Source organism: Numenius arquata, chromosome 27, assembly GCF_964106895.1.
Source record: "Numenius arquata chromosome 27, bNumArq3.hap1.1, whole genome shotgun sequence".
NCBI lineage: Eukaryota > Metazoa > Chordata > Aves > Charadriiformes > Scolopacidae > Numenius > Numenius arquata.
Genome location: NC_133602.1, coordinates 2,120,370 through 2,134,523, shown reverse-complemented (window position 1 = coordinate 2,134,523; position 14,154 = coordinate 2,120,370). Strand labels below are relative to the sequence as shown.

Below are 14,154 nucleotides of genomic sequence, written 5' to 3'. Positions count from 1 at the left end.
CGAGGATGCCTGAGGCTACAGGCCGAGAAGCCCCGCTCTGAGGGGACACCAGAGCCTCTGTGGCACCGGGAAGATCCCGAATCCCACCAGGCAGCCCCGCTCCAGCCTGGGCCGTCTCGGGGGCGGCGGAGCCTCGGCCGACGCCTCGGGAACTACCACTCCCAGCATGCCTGGCGGCAGGCCGCTGCTCCCATGATGCACCGCGGAGCGGGCGAGACCACAGAGCTGAAGCGAAGCGGGGCCTGATTTTGACAACCTCCCTTCCGAACACCGTTCTTAGAGACCCCGATCTGCCTCCCAGCTCGCCTGTGAAGCCTCTGCATCGAGCTTCGGTGCTTTCATGTGCAATGGGGAGCGCGGCGGGAGAGCGTCCCTCCGGCCCCTTTGCCCATGTGCGATGCTTCCCCCCCCGCATCCTCCATGAGCCCAGCGCCAGCAGTCTGCGCATGCGCAGTACTAACGCGCCGGGGCCCCATGCGCTGGGACCGTTGCTTCTCAACCGAACTTGCTGTGAACGCCGAGGAGGAGGAGGAGGAGCAACGCCTTCTTATTGGGCGTCGGGCCGCGGGTCGGGTCGGGATTGGTTGTTGCCGGGGTGAGGCGGGGTAGGGTGTCACGCAGCGTGAAGCGGCAGTTCTGGGAGTGGCCGCCTCACGCTTGCCGTCTCCAGAAGGTTCCGCGCCGGGCGCCGCGCTCCCGCCGCCGCCGCGATGATGGGCCCGCGCCCCGTCCTCGTCCTCAGTGAGTGTCGCCGCCGCCTGGCTTGGCCTCCCGGGGGGGGGCTCCCGGGACTGGGAGAGCGAGGGGAGGGCGTCCCTTCTTCCCTTCTGGCCTCCCCGCCGCCATGTTGGTTCCCCTCCCTCACAGACCCCCGGCCGGGCCGGGGTCCCCCCTCTTCTCGGGGGGTTCCGCGGGGCCCCGGCGCGCCCCGAGCAGCTCTCCCTTCGCCGCTTCTTTTCGGTCCCCCCAGGTTCTCTCCCCTCAGCCGTGGCGGGCTGTGTCCCCCCGCTCCGCGCGGGAGGTCCCGGGGCAGTGGAGCCCCCGCTCCTCGTTAAACCTCTCCCCGCCCGCTCCCAGCTGGTTTCTCCTCGTGTGTTTCCCAGCGCCTTGCTTTGTCCGGTCCCATTTGAACCTCTTGTGCTTCGTGGTTCTCTCAGCGCCCTCCCATGCGAGGCGTTCCCAGGGGTCTTCTTTCTGCTTGGCTTTGTCCTTCTCCTCTCCCCCTGTGCTCTCTTCGCTTGGAGCCCCAGGCCCCTCTGCTGAAGGCCTGCTGGCCTTATTCCTGCTGCTGCTTTTACTGCTGCTTTCTTTTGTTCTCTTTTATAAAGCTATATGCGGGAACATCCATGCCTGAGGTAAATCAGCGTTCATCCAGTCTAGGCTTGCAATAAAAGAAAAGCAGCACTAAGCCTAGAGGTTCTTTGGGGCAGACCGTTTTGACAGGTAGTCCCCAAACGCGGTTGTGAGCTCCTGGGGCAGCAGTGGCTGCTCACCCCCACGTGCCAGAGGCCGAGCGACACCAATCATAGAATTGTTGAGGTTGGGAGGGACCTTTCAGATCATCGAGCCCAACCATCAGCCTGACACTGCCCAAACCCCCACTGACCCATGTCCCTCAGCACCACGTCTGCCCGGCTTTGAAATTCCTCCAGGGATGGCGACTCCACCACTGCCCTGGGCAGCCTCTGCCAATGTCTGACAACCCTTTGGGTGAAGAAATTTCTCCCAATATCCATCCTAAACCTCCCCTGGTGCAACTTGAGGCCATTTCCTCTCGTCCCATTGCCTGTTCCTTGGGAGAAGAGACCAACCCCCCTCACTAATTTTAAACGAGTGTTTAACTTGCTGTGCGTGAGCATCTGTAAATTTTTTTGACTGAAAACTATGGTGCAGCAGTTCCTAGGCTTTGTGGGATGGTGCAGATTCTAGTGAGTGACGGCTGTTTGCTTTTCTTGGGGCAATAGGTTATATTTCAGCGTTGCAAAGTTTTTTTTTTTTCTCAGTTGAATTGTGATGCTTAATAGGAATTCTGTTATAATAAAGAACGTTACTTTTCACTGATGTTCTTCTACAAATATCCTTTCCTGTAGTGGCTGTGGTATTTATATTGTAAACTTAATTTAGAACTGGTCGTGTATCAAGTGTGTGTAACCGAGAGGGTATCTTTGATGCACTGTTTCAGGCTTGGACTTCTTAGTAAGATCAGATGAAAGTTATATTTGTGCTTTAATATTTTATTTTTTTCTATGGCCTTTAGGTCAGAATGTGAAACGTGAGTCTGGAAGAAAAGTCCAGACTGGAAACATCACTGCTGCTAAGGTACCGTCTTCTGATGTCGGGCTATTTTGGGTCCTTTTTTTTTTTTTAATATAGTGTGCATATATACACACGTATTTATATATTTAAGAGGGACAATTAGATCTGAAGCATGTTTTCACTAGTCTGGATGAATCCAGAGCAGAAGAAGCGTAGAAAATAATTTTTCAGTGGCAAAATAATAGGTGCAATGTAACTGAACATGGAGGGGTTTAACCCTTGAAAACCTGTTCCTCTGCAAGATCTGAATGTGTGTAAGTTTTGGTGTCTGATGTATTTCAGTCAGTGTGGTGCCAGTGCTCTTACCATCCCTCAGTTCTCATTCCCACACAATTCTTAACTTCTGCTGCATCCGAGCAACTGCGGAGTCATTGGGTCACTTAAATTGTGCAGTGGCTGCTTGTTTCGTACAGACTATGGGTTTGTTAGATTTTTTTGATGCCCTCCTGTATCGCCTGATTCCTTTTGTTTCTCCTAGACTATTGCTGACATTATCCGAACATGTTTGGGACCAAGAGCTATGATGAAGGTAAGACGTTTTCCTGCAAGTCCTGTGCTGCACGGTGACTGGAAACACCGCACATGTTACATGTCAGTGCAAATATTGCCTTTTTTTTTAATTCCAGATGCTTTTGGACCCTATGGGTGGGATTGTGATGACCAACGACGGCAACGCTATTCTTAGAGAAGTAAGTTTCTCCTTAAGGATTGTCTCGCTTAACATGTGAGTTGGAATCCTGCAGGATACAGTTACGTTGCTGCCAGTGGAACTATGGTATTTCATCTTGTGTTTCAAGAGTCAGCAGGGAGGTGATTCTACCCCTCTACTCTGCTCTCGTGAGACCCCACCTGCAGTATGGTGTCCAGCTTTGGAGTCCTCAACACAGGAAGGACATGGGCCTGTTGGAATGGGTCCAGCAGAGGGCCACAAACATGATCAGAGGTCTGGAGCCCCTCTGCTGTGAGGACAGGCTGAGAGAGTTGGGGGGGTTCAGCCTGGAGAAGAGAAGGCTCCGGGGAGACCTTGGAGCCCCTTCCAGTCCCTAAAGGGGCTCCAGGAAAGCTGGGGGGGGACTCTTGATGAGGGAGGGGAGCGATGGGATGAGGGGGAAGGGTTTTAAGCTGCAAGAGGGGAGATGGAGCTGAGATGTGGGGAAGAAGTTCTTTGCTGTGAGGGTGGTGAGAGCCTGGCCCAGGTTGCCCAGAGAAGCTGTGGCTGCCCCATCCCTGGAGGGGTTCAAGGCCAGGTTGGAGGGGGCTTGGAGCAACCTGGTGTGGTGGGAGGTGTCCCTGCCCAGGGCAGGGGGGTTGGAACTCAATTATCTTTAAGGTCCCTTCCGTCCCAAACCATTCTGTGATTCTAAGTACTAAACAGCAGGACCGAGAAGGCTGTTTATTGGGGAGGAATTATTTCCAGCAAATGTTCTTCCTCCTCAGAAAACTAGGTTTGGTCCCAGGGTGATAGGTTTTCATGAAGGTTTTACAGGACTGGTGTAAATTTTGTGGTAATTGTAGCTATAATTGCTTGCATCAAAGCCTTATGAGAAGATCCTTGCTTTTACAATGCCAAATAATTAGACCAAAAATCATTGTCATCTTTCTGGTGCAAGTGCTGTTGAAATAACATCCCAAAAATCATGATGAGTGAAAAACTGTGGGAGATGCAATATTGGGAAATACCAGGGCTTAGTTTTGGTCTCAAAAAGTAAGAAATATCTTTGCTGTAGTTGGGCAGAATGCCTTTGCTTAAAAGTTGTGGTATTTGTTCCACTGAGTGATGCAAGAAGTTTCAGCGTTAGAATTTGGGAACAAAACTGTACCCTTTGCTACCGTACAGATTCAAGTCCAGCATCCAGCTGCAAAATCAATGATTGAGATCAGCCGTACTCAGGATGAAGAAGTTGGAGATGGGACCACATCTGTAATTATCCTTGGTAAGGAGAGTGAATTAGATACGCTGTTTTCTAAAGGGTTAAGGCTGAAGTTCACCCTTTTTGCTCATCAGGGCCCAGTAAGCCTTAATGAGACAGATATTTGTTACCTACCAACACTAAAATTGATGCTTTTTTAATTTTTTGAGCATTGAAGAGAATGCTGGGTTTGTTAGACCCTTAGTGATCAGCTCCATGCTTTGGAAAGTTGTGTTCTTTCCCTTGAAATAAGCAGAATTAAATCTAAAGAAAGGTATAGATGACGTTAGAGCTCTCTGTGTGGATAGCAGATACGTTTTGTCTGGTGTGGTGTTCTCCTGTCTTGACTGTTCGTTGTTATCTGGGGAATTTTGATGTTTTTTGCGTTTTTCTTTTAGCTGGGGAGATGCTGTCCGTTGCCGAGCACTTCCTGGAGCAGCAGATGCACCCGACTGTGATCATTGGGGCTTATCGTAAGGCGCTGGATGACATGATCAGTATTCTAAAGAAAATTGGGTAAGTGGGGGCTGGTGGGAGCAGGAGGGAAGGGATACGGGGTTTCTGTACTGCTTTAACATAATTCCCTGAAGAATAATCTTTATATTTTATTATTAAGTTATATTTTATAACTTAATATCTTAATATAGAATCATAGAATTGTCTAGGTTGGAAGGGACCTTTAAGATCATCTAGTTCAACCATCAACCTAACTCTGATTTAAAAAAACAAAAACAAAAAACAAACAAATAAACACACACACACCCCCCAAAAAACCCCACATCACTAAACCATGTCTCGAAGCTCTATGTCAGCCTGTCTTTTGAATACCTCCAGGGATGGTGCCTCAACCACTTCCCTGGGCAGCCCATTCCAAGGCTTAAGAACCCTTTCCCTGTAAAATTTTTTCCTAATATCCAATCTGTACCTCCCCTGGTGCAACTTGAGGCCATTTCCTCTCGTCCCATCGCCTGTTCCTTGGGAGAAGAGACCGACCCCCCCCTGGCTACACCCTCCTTTCAGTGAGATGTAGAGAGCGAGAAGGTCTCCCCTCAGCCTCCTTTTCTCCAGGCTGAATACCCCCAGCTTCCTCAGCTGCTCCTCACCAGACTTGTGCTCCAGACCCCTCACCAGCTCCGTTGCCCTTCTCTGGACCTGCTCCAGCCCCTCAATGGCTTTTTTGTGGTGAGGGGCCCAAAACTGGACACAGCCCTCGAGGTGGGGCCTCAGCATTGCTGAGTACAGGGGGACAATCACCTCCCAAGTCCTACTCACCATGCTGTTCCTCACACAGGCCAGGATGCTGTTGGCCACCTTGGCCACCTGGGCACACTGCTGGCTCATGTTCAGCCCACAGTCGACCAACACGCCCAGGTCCTTTTCCACTGGGCAGCTCCAGCCACTCTGCCCCCAGCCTGGAGCGCTACAGGGGGTTGGTGTGACCCAAGGGCAGGACCCGGCACTTGGCCTTATTGAACCTCATCCCATTGGCCTCAGCCCATGGATCCAGCCTGTCCAGATTCCTCTGCAGAGCCTTTCTACCCTCAAGCAGGTTGACACTCCCACCCAACTTGGTGTCATGTGCAAACTTACTGAGGGTGCGCTCGATCCCCTCCTCCAGATCATTGATAAAGATGTTAAAGAGAACTGACCCCAACACCGAGCCCTGGGGGACACCACTCGTGACCGGCCACCAACTGAATTTAGCTCCATTCACCACCACCCTCTGGGCCCGGCCTCCAGCCAGTTTTTAACCCCGCGCAGAGTACTCCCATCCAAGCCACGGGCAGCCAGTTTCTCCAGGAGGATACTGTGGGAGACTATATCAAATTATATAATTGGAGAGGGACTCGATGGGTTTATGAACACGCTCTAGCCCGGAGTAACACTCAGTTTACGGTTTGGTTTTTCCCTCTGTGGCAGCACTCCAGTGGACGTGAACAACAAAGAGATGATGCTTAAAATAATAAAGAGTGCTATAAACACCAAGGCGATAAACCGCTGGTCTGACCTGGCCTGTAGCATAGCTCTTGATGCTGTTAAGACTGTGGAGTTTGAAGAGAATGGCAGAAAGGAAATCGATATTAAAAAATATGCAAAAGTAGAAAAGGTGAGTGCATCCTGAACCGTTCATTATCTGTGTGCCCCTTTCTTGTTCTGATCTACCTGTTCCAGAATGGGGTGGGAATTCCGTGCTGCTGATCCACAGTCCACAAGCATAACCCTTGAAGATAGTTTAGTCAGCGCTATCGGCTTTGCTGGTTTGCAGTAAAAACAGGGGCAGTTTATTTCAACTCTCGTAGAATATTTGTCAGAAAGATCATTTCAGTTGTTTTGGTTTCCATCTTCCAACCACATGTTGCCAGGCAATAGGATGTGAGCAGTTTATCAAGTTCTTCCATTATTTTCCACTTCTAAGTCAGCGTGCTCTGAAAATGAACTTGGGTTGTCACCTGGATGCATCATGGTCTCTTGGGAGAATTTTCCCTTCTCAATACCAGGGGTGGATAGTTTCAGGAGCACAGGTTTTCTACAGGTTTTCCTAGAGTAGACTGATTTGCCTCGTTTTCCCTCTTTGTTGTGTCTGTCAGATTCCAGGTGGTTTTAGTGAAGACTCGTGTGTGTTGCGTGGAATCATGGTGAATAAAGATGTAACTCATCCCAGGATGCGTCGCCTCATCAAGAATCCCCGCATCGTCCTTCTGGATTGTTCCCTGGAGTACAAGAAAGGAGAGAGCCAGGTACAGCAAGTCACAGAATCACAGAATGATGGGTTGGAAGGGACCTCTGGAGATCATCCAGTCCAACCCCCTGCCAGAGCAGGTCCACCCAGAGCAGGTCCCACAGGAACATGTCCAGGCGAGTTTTGAACATCTCCAGAGATGGAGACTCCACCACCTCTCTGGGCAGCCTCTTCCAGGGCTCTGCCACCCCCACAGGAAAGAAGTTCCTCCTCATGCTGAGATGGAACTTCTTATGTTCCAGTTTGTGCCCATTTGCCCTTGTCCTGTCACTGGGCACCACTGAAAAAAGACTGACCCCATCCTCCTGACACCCACCCTTGAAGTGTTTATAGGCGTTGATCAGATCCCCCCTCAGTCTTCTCTTCTCCAGACTAGAAATCCCCAGGTCCCTCAGCCTTTCCTCCTAAGAGAGATGCTCCAGGCCCCTCATCATCTTTGTAGCCCTCTGCTGTACCCTCTCCAGCAGTTCCCTGTCCTTCTGGAACTGGGGAGCCCAGAACTGGTCCCAGTGCTCCAGCTGTGGCCTCCCCAGGGCAGAGCAGAGGGGGAGGATGACCTCCCTCCACCTGCTGGTCACGCTCTTCCTGATGCCCCCCAGGATGTCATTGGCTGCCTTGGCCATAAGGGCACATTGCTGGCTCATGGGTATCGTGTTAGAGATGTCTGTAACTTTTGATTTAGGACTATTAAAATGACCAGATCCAAATAGCGAGCTACAAGCACGAGTGGCAAAAGGCTCTCTTCGTGTTCTGCCTCTCTGAGACCTTTTGCGTGTCTGGGCTAATTCTGCTGTGGGGTCAGTACCCGGTGGAAAAAAGGTAGAAAAATAGTGAGGAAAAGCACTGTAGCCTCAGATCTGAAGAAGCTGCAGTGATTTGTGTCTCTAAGCGATGGGCAAGAGTCAAAGAAATATTTCTGCTCTTCAATTAACGCGAATGTTAAACTGGCACAGCGTCACGGTTTATTTAATCGGTGTTCCTCACCGTGCAGTTGTCCTTAACTCTTCCCTGGGCGATATCGGAGGAGTTAAGGTGACTCAAGCCAGGGGATCCTTGTCTGACTGATGGGGTTGGGGGGGAACACGGCGAGGTACTGACCCCTCTGTCTGTGCAGACCGATATTGAAATAACGCGGGAGGAAGACTTTGCCCGCATCCTGCAGATGGAGGAAGAGTACATCCAGCAGATCTGCGAGGACCTGATGAGAGTCAAACCGGACCTGGTCATCACAGAGAAAGGAATTTCTGGTAAGAACACCCGGTCCTTCTTTGTGTTGAATTCATCTTAAGGTTTGTGCTGTGAACAAGCACAACAAGAAAAAACAAACAACACTAAAACCCCACAAACCTGATTTTGACCCTTGTTTTGGTTTGTGGGGTTTGTTTTTTTTTTTTTTTTTGCTTTTTAGCAAATGGTTCTGCACTGCAGGCATTGAAGTGGGTTCTTGAGGTTGTCTTGCTAATGTGAACATTTACAATAATATTTTGCTTTCCCTTATTTGGAAACAAAATGAAAATCTAAAGTGAGGCTGAGCGTAGCAAACCATGGAAAGCTGCACTGGAATTGTGCCTTCAGCTTGGTTTAAGATGCTACATTTAGGTTTTTCTTTCCGTAACCCTTTTATAACTTTAAAAGCACACACAAAATTTGTTACGATGCTGCTGATTCACCAATAAAATTGCCCAAACCTGGTTTCAGACTTGGCCCAGCACTACCTGATGAGAGCAAACATCACTGCAATCCGCAGGGTGAGAAAGACAGACAACAACAGGATCGCCAGGTGAGCACTGTCTCGTCCCGGAGCCCGTTCCTGTGGTCCGTGGTAGGAGTTTTTTCATTCTTATCTCACCTTTCTCCCCAGTTCTCCCCAGTTTTCTTTCTCCAGTCTGCCTCTCACCGGAGTGTCGTTTGTGTGCTAGGGCCTGCGGGGCTCGCATCGTGAGTCGCACGGACGAGCTGCGGGAGGAGGATGTGGGAACTGGAGCCAGGCTTTTTGAAGTTAAAAAAATAGGAGATGAGTATTTTGCCTTCATCACCGACTGCAAAGACCCCAAGGCTTGCACCATCGTTCTGCGTGGAGCCAGCAAGGAGATCCTGGCAGTAAGTTATGGCGTGTTTGGCTTCCCCTCCTGTCCTGGCCACCTCCTGGGTGTCACTAAGTCATCGCTTCCCTCTGAGCAATGGGGGGCAAATGAAGCGAACGTGAGTTTCCTCTGGGTTCTGGAGCCACAAAGAATTTCTCTTGTGGGCTGTATATGGCAAAGGCAAAACTTTGATTTAAAAATGAGTGAGAGGTGTCTCGGAACAGAAATATTTCATCACAGATGAAGTTTCTGACACACACCTTTCAATATTTTTGATGAAAACCGCTCCGTTGCTATTGACACTGCCCAGGGGAGTGTTTTTTTTTGGCCAGCGATGGGGGGAGGAAAGTGCTATAAATGAGGAAATGACCATTTTGTCCTACTGCCACTCAAGCTTCTTTGAAGAAGTGAGAAAACGTGTTGAAAATGTAACAGTGAAAATATTACACGTGACTAGACTTGGTACAGATGGGATGTCTGCTGTCACGGGGAGGAAAAGAAAATGCTGTGCTGCTCTGCTCGAGGAAGGATTTGGATGGGAAGTTATTCAGATCCCTCTGTGTTAGTAAAGAGGGTCTTTGTACTAAAAATGCAGGTTTCTTATGTGCTTGAAGCCCTACTCTGGGGAATCAGTATAATCAGAGGGATTTAATGGGTCCATAGGGCAATGGAGATGCTGGGAGGGCTGGAGCCCCTCTGCTGGGAGGGGGCGCTAAGAGAGTTGGGGGGGTTCAGCCTGGAGAAGAGAAGGCTCCGGGGAGACCTTGGAGCCCCTTCCAGTACCTAAAGGGGCTCCAGGAAAGCTGGGGGGGGACTCTTGATGAGGGAGGGGAGCGATGGGACGAGGGGGAAGGGTTTTAAGCTGCAAGAGGGGAGATTGAGCTGAGCTGTGGGGCAGAAGTTCTTTGCTGTGAGGGTGGTGAGAGCCTGGCCCAGGTTGCCCAGAGAAGTTGTGGCTGCCCCATCCCTGGAGGGGTTCAAGGCCAGGTTGGAGGGGGCTTGGAGCAACCTGGTCTGGTGGGAGGTGTCCCTGCCCAGGGCAGGACGGGGGAGTGGGTGATCTTCAAGGTCCCTTCCCACCCAAACCATTCTGTGATTCCATGATTTCAGGAGTTTTGTGTTTGCTGGGAGTTGCACTTGATGTTCTTTATGTGTCCCTTGAGATGTTCTGTGACTCTGTGCTGCAGAGGACCCGTGGGCAGAGCGTGGGCCATGCTTTCTGCTGGCTGTGTGCTGCAGTTCCTGCAACCAATAATTCCCCGCTTTTCTGATGTTGTAGGAGGTGGAGCGCAACCTCCAGGATGCCATGCAGGTGTGTCGCAACGTCCTCATGGACCCGCAGCTGGTGCCAGGCGGGGGGGCCACCGAAATGGCTGTTTCCCACGCGCTGACGGAGAAGTCCAAAGGCATGACGGGGGTGGAGCAGTGGCCCTACCGCGCGGTGGCCCAGGCGCTGGAGGTCATTCCCCGAACACTGATCCAGAACTGCGGCGCGAGTACCATCCGTGTGCTCACCTCGCTCAGGGTAAGGCGAGGTCCTGGGGGTGCCTGGAGAGGTTCAGCCCCTTCCTGCTGTGTCCTGCTGGGATGGGTTGAGGAACCCACAATAAATTAGTGTCCTTTAGACAATTATTCTCTCACCCCGTGACCCCTCCCCACCCGGGAAGGGGAATCGAGAAAAACAAGGAAACCTGAGGGTTGAAATATAAACAGGTTTAATACATTAAGGCTAGGTAATTAATATTAATAACACCAAAGAACCAGTATTGATCCCGATACCAGTATAAAATACACCAGGACTGTCCCCAGCCCATTCCCCCGGCAGAAGCCGTGCACTCCCCCCAGGGACAGCCGATGTGGGACCCTGCGAGCGCTGCGACTTTGGGAGGGAGGGAAGGGCTCAGGGCTCCGGCACCGGGGCAAGGAGTTCTCAGGATCCCAGCCATCGAGGGAGAGAGAGAAAGCTCCTCAGCAAACTTTCTAATTTCTATCGAATGTGACGTCCATGGTATGAAATAACCCCGTTGGCAGCTTGGGTCAAGTGCCCGGGTCTCGCTCCTCCTCATCCCTGGGGAGCTCGAGAGCACCGAGACCTTGAAACTTGCCCACCGGAGCTGTGATAAAGTAAATATTTTCCCAAATTCAAACACTGGAGTCTTTTAAAAGTGCCGTTTTCCCCAGTGTTAAAGGAGAAATCAGTCCTGTGTCACTCAAACCAGGGCACCTACCCCTCGGATCTCATCCTTCCGTACCAGCGCCTCGGGCCGTTGAGGGCGCAGCTCTTCAGCAGCTGCAGCAGGTTTTTACGTTAAAGGAAACCTGTGTTGAAGTAACCGATCCCTTGAAAGTGTTTGAAAACGGGTTGTTGGGGTTTTTTTTCCCCGCATTGGCTGAGCTGCAAATGGTTTTACTGAAGTTTTGTGTCAAATTTGAAAGCATGAAAATGGAATTTTCATGGTGGTCTGGTGGGAGGTGTCCCTGCCCGGGGCAGGGGGTGGGACTGGATGATCTGTAAGTCCCTTCCAACCCAAACCCTTCTGCGATTCTCCGAATTCAGGCATTTGTTTGAGGGACTGGAGTTTAAAAACAAAACCCTGAGGGTGAACAAAATCCAGGTCTTCCTTTGAGATCGGATTTGGTGGCACGAGAGAGAGTATCTCCCAGCTTCTGATATAATCGGGTGTTTCTAGTGGTGCTCAGTCACATGTTCTTGTGTAAACTCTACAGAGTTTACACTCTAAAGCTCTGCAGAGAGACTTAGATAGATTGGATCATTGGGCCAACACCAACGGTATGAGTTTCAACAAGGGCAAGTGCCGGGTTCTGCGCTTGGGCCACAATAACCCCGAGCAGCGCTACAGGCTTGGGGAAATGTGGCTGGAAAGCTGCCTGGAAGAAAGAGACCTGGGGGTTCTAATGGACAAGCGGCTGAACGTGAGCCGGCAGTGTGCCCAGGTGGCCACGAAAGCCAACGGCATCCTGGCTTGTATTAGAAACAGCGTGAGCAGCAGAAGCAGGGAGGTGATTGTGCCCCTGTACTCGGCACTGGTGAGGCCACGCCTGGAGTATTGTGTCCAGTTTTGGGCACCTCAATCCAAGAGAGATGTCGAGGTGCTGGAGCGAGTGCAGAGGAGGGCAACGAAGCTGGTGAAGGGCCTGGAAAACAAATCCTATGAAGAGCGGTTGAAGGAGCTGGGACTGTTTAGTATGAGGAAGAGGAGGCTGAGGGGAGACCTCATCACTCTCTACAAGTACTTGAAAGGACACTGTAGAGAGGTTGGTGCTGGTCTCTTGGCACAGGTAATTAATGACAGAACGAGAGGGAACGGCTTCGAGCTCCAACAGGGTAGGTTTAGACTGAACATTAGGAAAGAATTTTTCACAGAAAGAGTGGTCAGACACTGGAACGCGCTGCCCAGGGAGGGGGTTGAGTCACCATCCCTGGATGTGTTTAAGAGCTGTTTAGACGTGGTGTTGGGGGATATGATATAGGGGAGAACTTTGTAGAGTAGGGTAGATGGTTGGACTCGATGATCCCAAGGGTCTCTTCCAACCTGGATGATTCTATTGATTCTATTCTATGATTCTAAACTCCAAAATTGAGATGATTCTAAACTCCAAAACTGAGACAATTCTAACAACCTTTTCCCATTTCCTGGGCCCGGGCTCAGTTTGGGTTCCCAGGAGGTGAATTTGCTGGTTTTTTTTCTCCGTCCAGGTGACCTGTTTTTCTGCTTCCAGGCAAAACACACCCAGGAAGGCAGCCAGACGTGGGGGGTGAACGGCGAGAGCGGAGCCTTGGTCGATATGAAGGAGCTGGGGATCTGGGAGCCTTTGGCGGTCAAACTGCAGACGTACAAAACGGCGGTGGAGGTGAGGGGGGGCACACACGGGGCTGCAGAGCCCCCCCAGGGGTCTCTCTGGGGTGAGGGGACGTCACTGGTCGCACTGGGGTGTTTGCGGTGCGTGTGTGTGGCGATGAGGGACGCGGGAGCCCCGGCTCAGGCCTTCAGGGGGGCTGGTTTTTGATCCCGTGGGTAAAATCTGTCGCGTTCCTTCCCACCTCTCTCTGCGCGATGTCACTCGTCCCACGAGGACAGGCTGGGCCAGAGCCGTCACCGAGAAACGTCCCAGCAACCTGCTGGGATGCCCTTAGTGGCCCCAGGAGCTCCTGCCCTCGGGCTCCTTGGGGCGGCCGGGTCTCAGCCACCCCCCCCCTGCCCCCCAAAGATCCCGTTTTGAGCGTTGGTCACTGGTTTTGGATCAAAAGCGGCCGCTTGGAGGGATTCTGTGTCCCTTTCTGGAAATAATCCGTGTCCCCTTCTCCACGGGGTGTCCCTGCCGGGTGCCAGAGCCCCTGACCCCTCCCAGAACGGGCGCCACGTCTTTTCCACTCCCGTGTGCTACAAGAATCGTTTAATTATTATTTAATTGTATCATTTAATTGGGGCGGATGGTTCTTTGGTGTGAAAAAGGGGTAGATTGTATTTTATCCTTTGCACTGAGTTCCTGACTCAATCCCCCCCCCCCCCTCCGGCTTTTCTCCCCAGACCGCCGTTCTCCTCCTCCGCATCGATGACATCGTTTCGGGGCACAAAAAGAAGGGTGAGGATCAGAACAAGCAGCCGCCGGCGCCGGAGCCGGCCCAGGAGTGAGAGGGGCCGCGGCGCCGCTGGGAGGAACTGGGCACCGGGACTGGGAGGAGTGGGACGGAGCTCCCCCCGCCCCGGCCTGAGGTTGCACAGGGTGGGGGGGGGGGAAGAGTTTGTCTGAAAAAAGCCCCCCACGAAGGCGGGGAGAGGGCAGTTGTGCCTCTGGGTGGAGATGCTGATGCTTAATTGAAGTCTCTGGACTGTAGTTTCCCCTTCCCTGTTCTGCCTGGACAATAAACCGCCTCCTTTCAGCCTCCCTGTCTGTTTCATGGGGGGGGGGGGGGGGGAATGGAATGGAGGAGCCTCCCCCGGGGCCGCCCGCTGTCGGGGAGCTCCGGGCAGGTCGGTGCTGCGGGAAGGGACCCCCCGCGGCCGCTGCCACCGTCGTCTTCACCTCAAAAATCTTTCCGAAGGGAGGCGGCTCCTTTAAGAGTTTCCCGCGCGGCGCCTTT

At 51.9% G+C, this 14,154-nt stretch overlaps 1 protein-coding gene across 2 annotated transcripts; it reads left to right on the top strand.

Moving 5' to 3' along the window:
• Positions 1–612: 612 nt before the first annotated feature.
• On the top strand, positions 613–13,956 carry CCT3 (chaperonin containing TCP1 subunit 3). 2 transcript variants are annotated; one of them, XM_074164430.1, is made up of 14 exons: positions 613–741; positions 2,258–2,319; positions 2,795–2,845; positions 2,943–3,005; positions 4,154–4,250; positions 4,625–4,742; positions 6,147–6,333; positions 6,815–6,964; positions 8,081–8,213; positions 8,665–8,746; positions 8,886–9,066; positions 10,330–10,575; positions 12,792–12,923; positions 13,601–13,956. In XM_074164430.1, the coding sequence occupies exons 1-14, from the start codon at positions 711–713 to the stop codon at positions 13,703–13,705; spliced, it is 1,638 nt and encodes a 545-aa protein (XP_074020531.1). In that variant the 5' UTR covers positions 613–710; the 3' UTR covers positions 13,706–13,956. The 2 variants fall into 2 exon arrangements, with proteins under 2 accessions (XP_074020531.1, XP_074020532.1); XM_074164431.1 differs by lacking the exons at positions 2,795–2,845; positions 2,943–3,005 and having other exon boundaries at positions 711–741.
• The last annotated feature ends 198 nt before the right edge of the window (positions 13,957–14,154 follow it).

Excerpts from the sequence above, each read along its gene's own strand:
- CCT3 (XM_074164430.1), top strand. The coding sequence starts at position 711 with ATGATGGGCCCGCGCCCCGTCCTCGTCCTCA. Across the intron at positions 4,251-4,624 it reads CACATCTGTAATTATCCTTG|CTGGGGAGATGCTGTCCGTT; the intron begins GTAAGGAGAGTG and ends TTTTTCTTTTAG. Across the intron at positions 6,334-6,814 it reads AATATGCAAAAGTAGAAAAG|ATTCCAGGTGGTTTTAGTGA; the intron begins GTGAGTGCATCC and ends TGTGTCTGTCAG.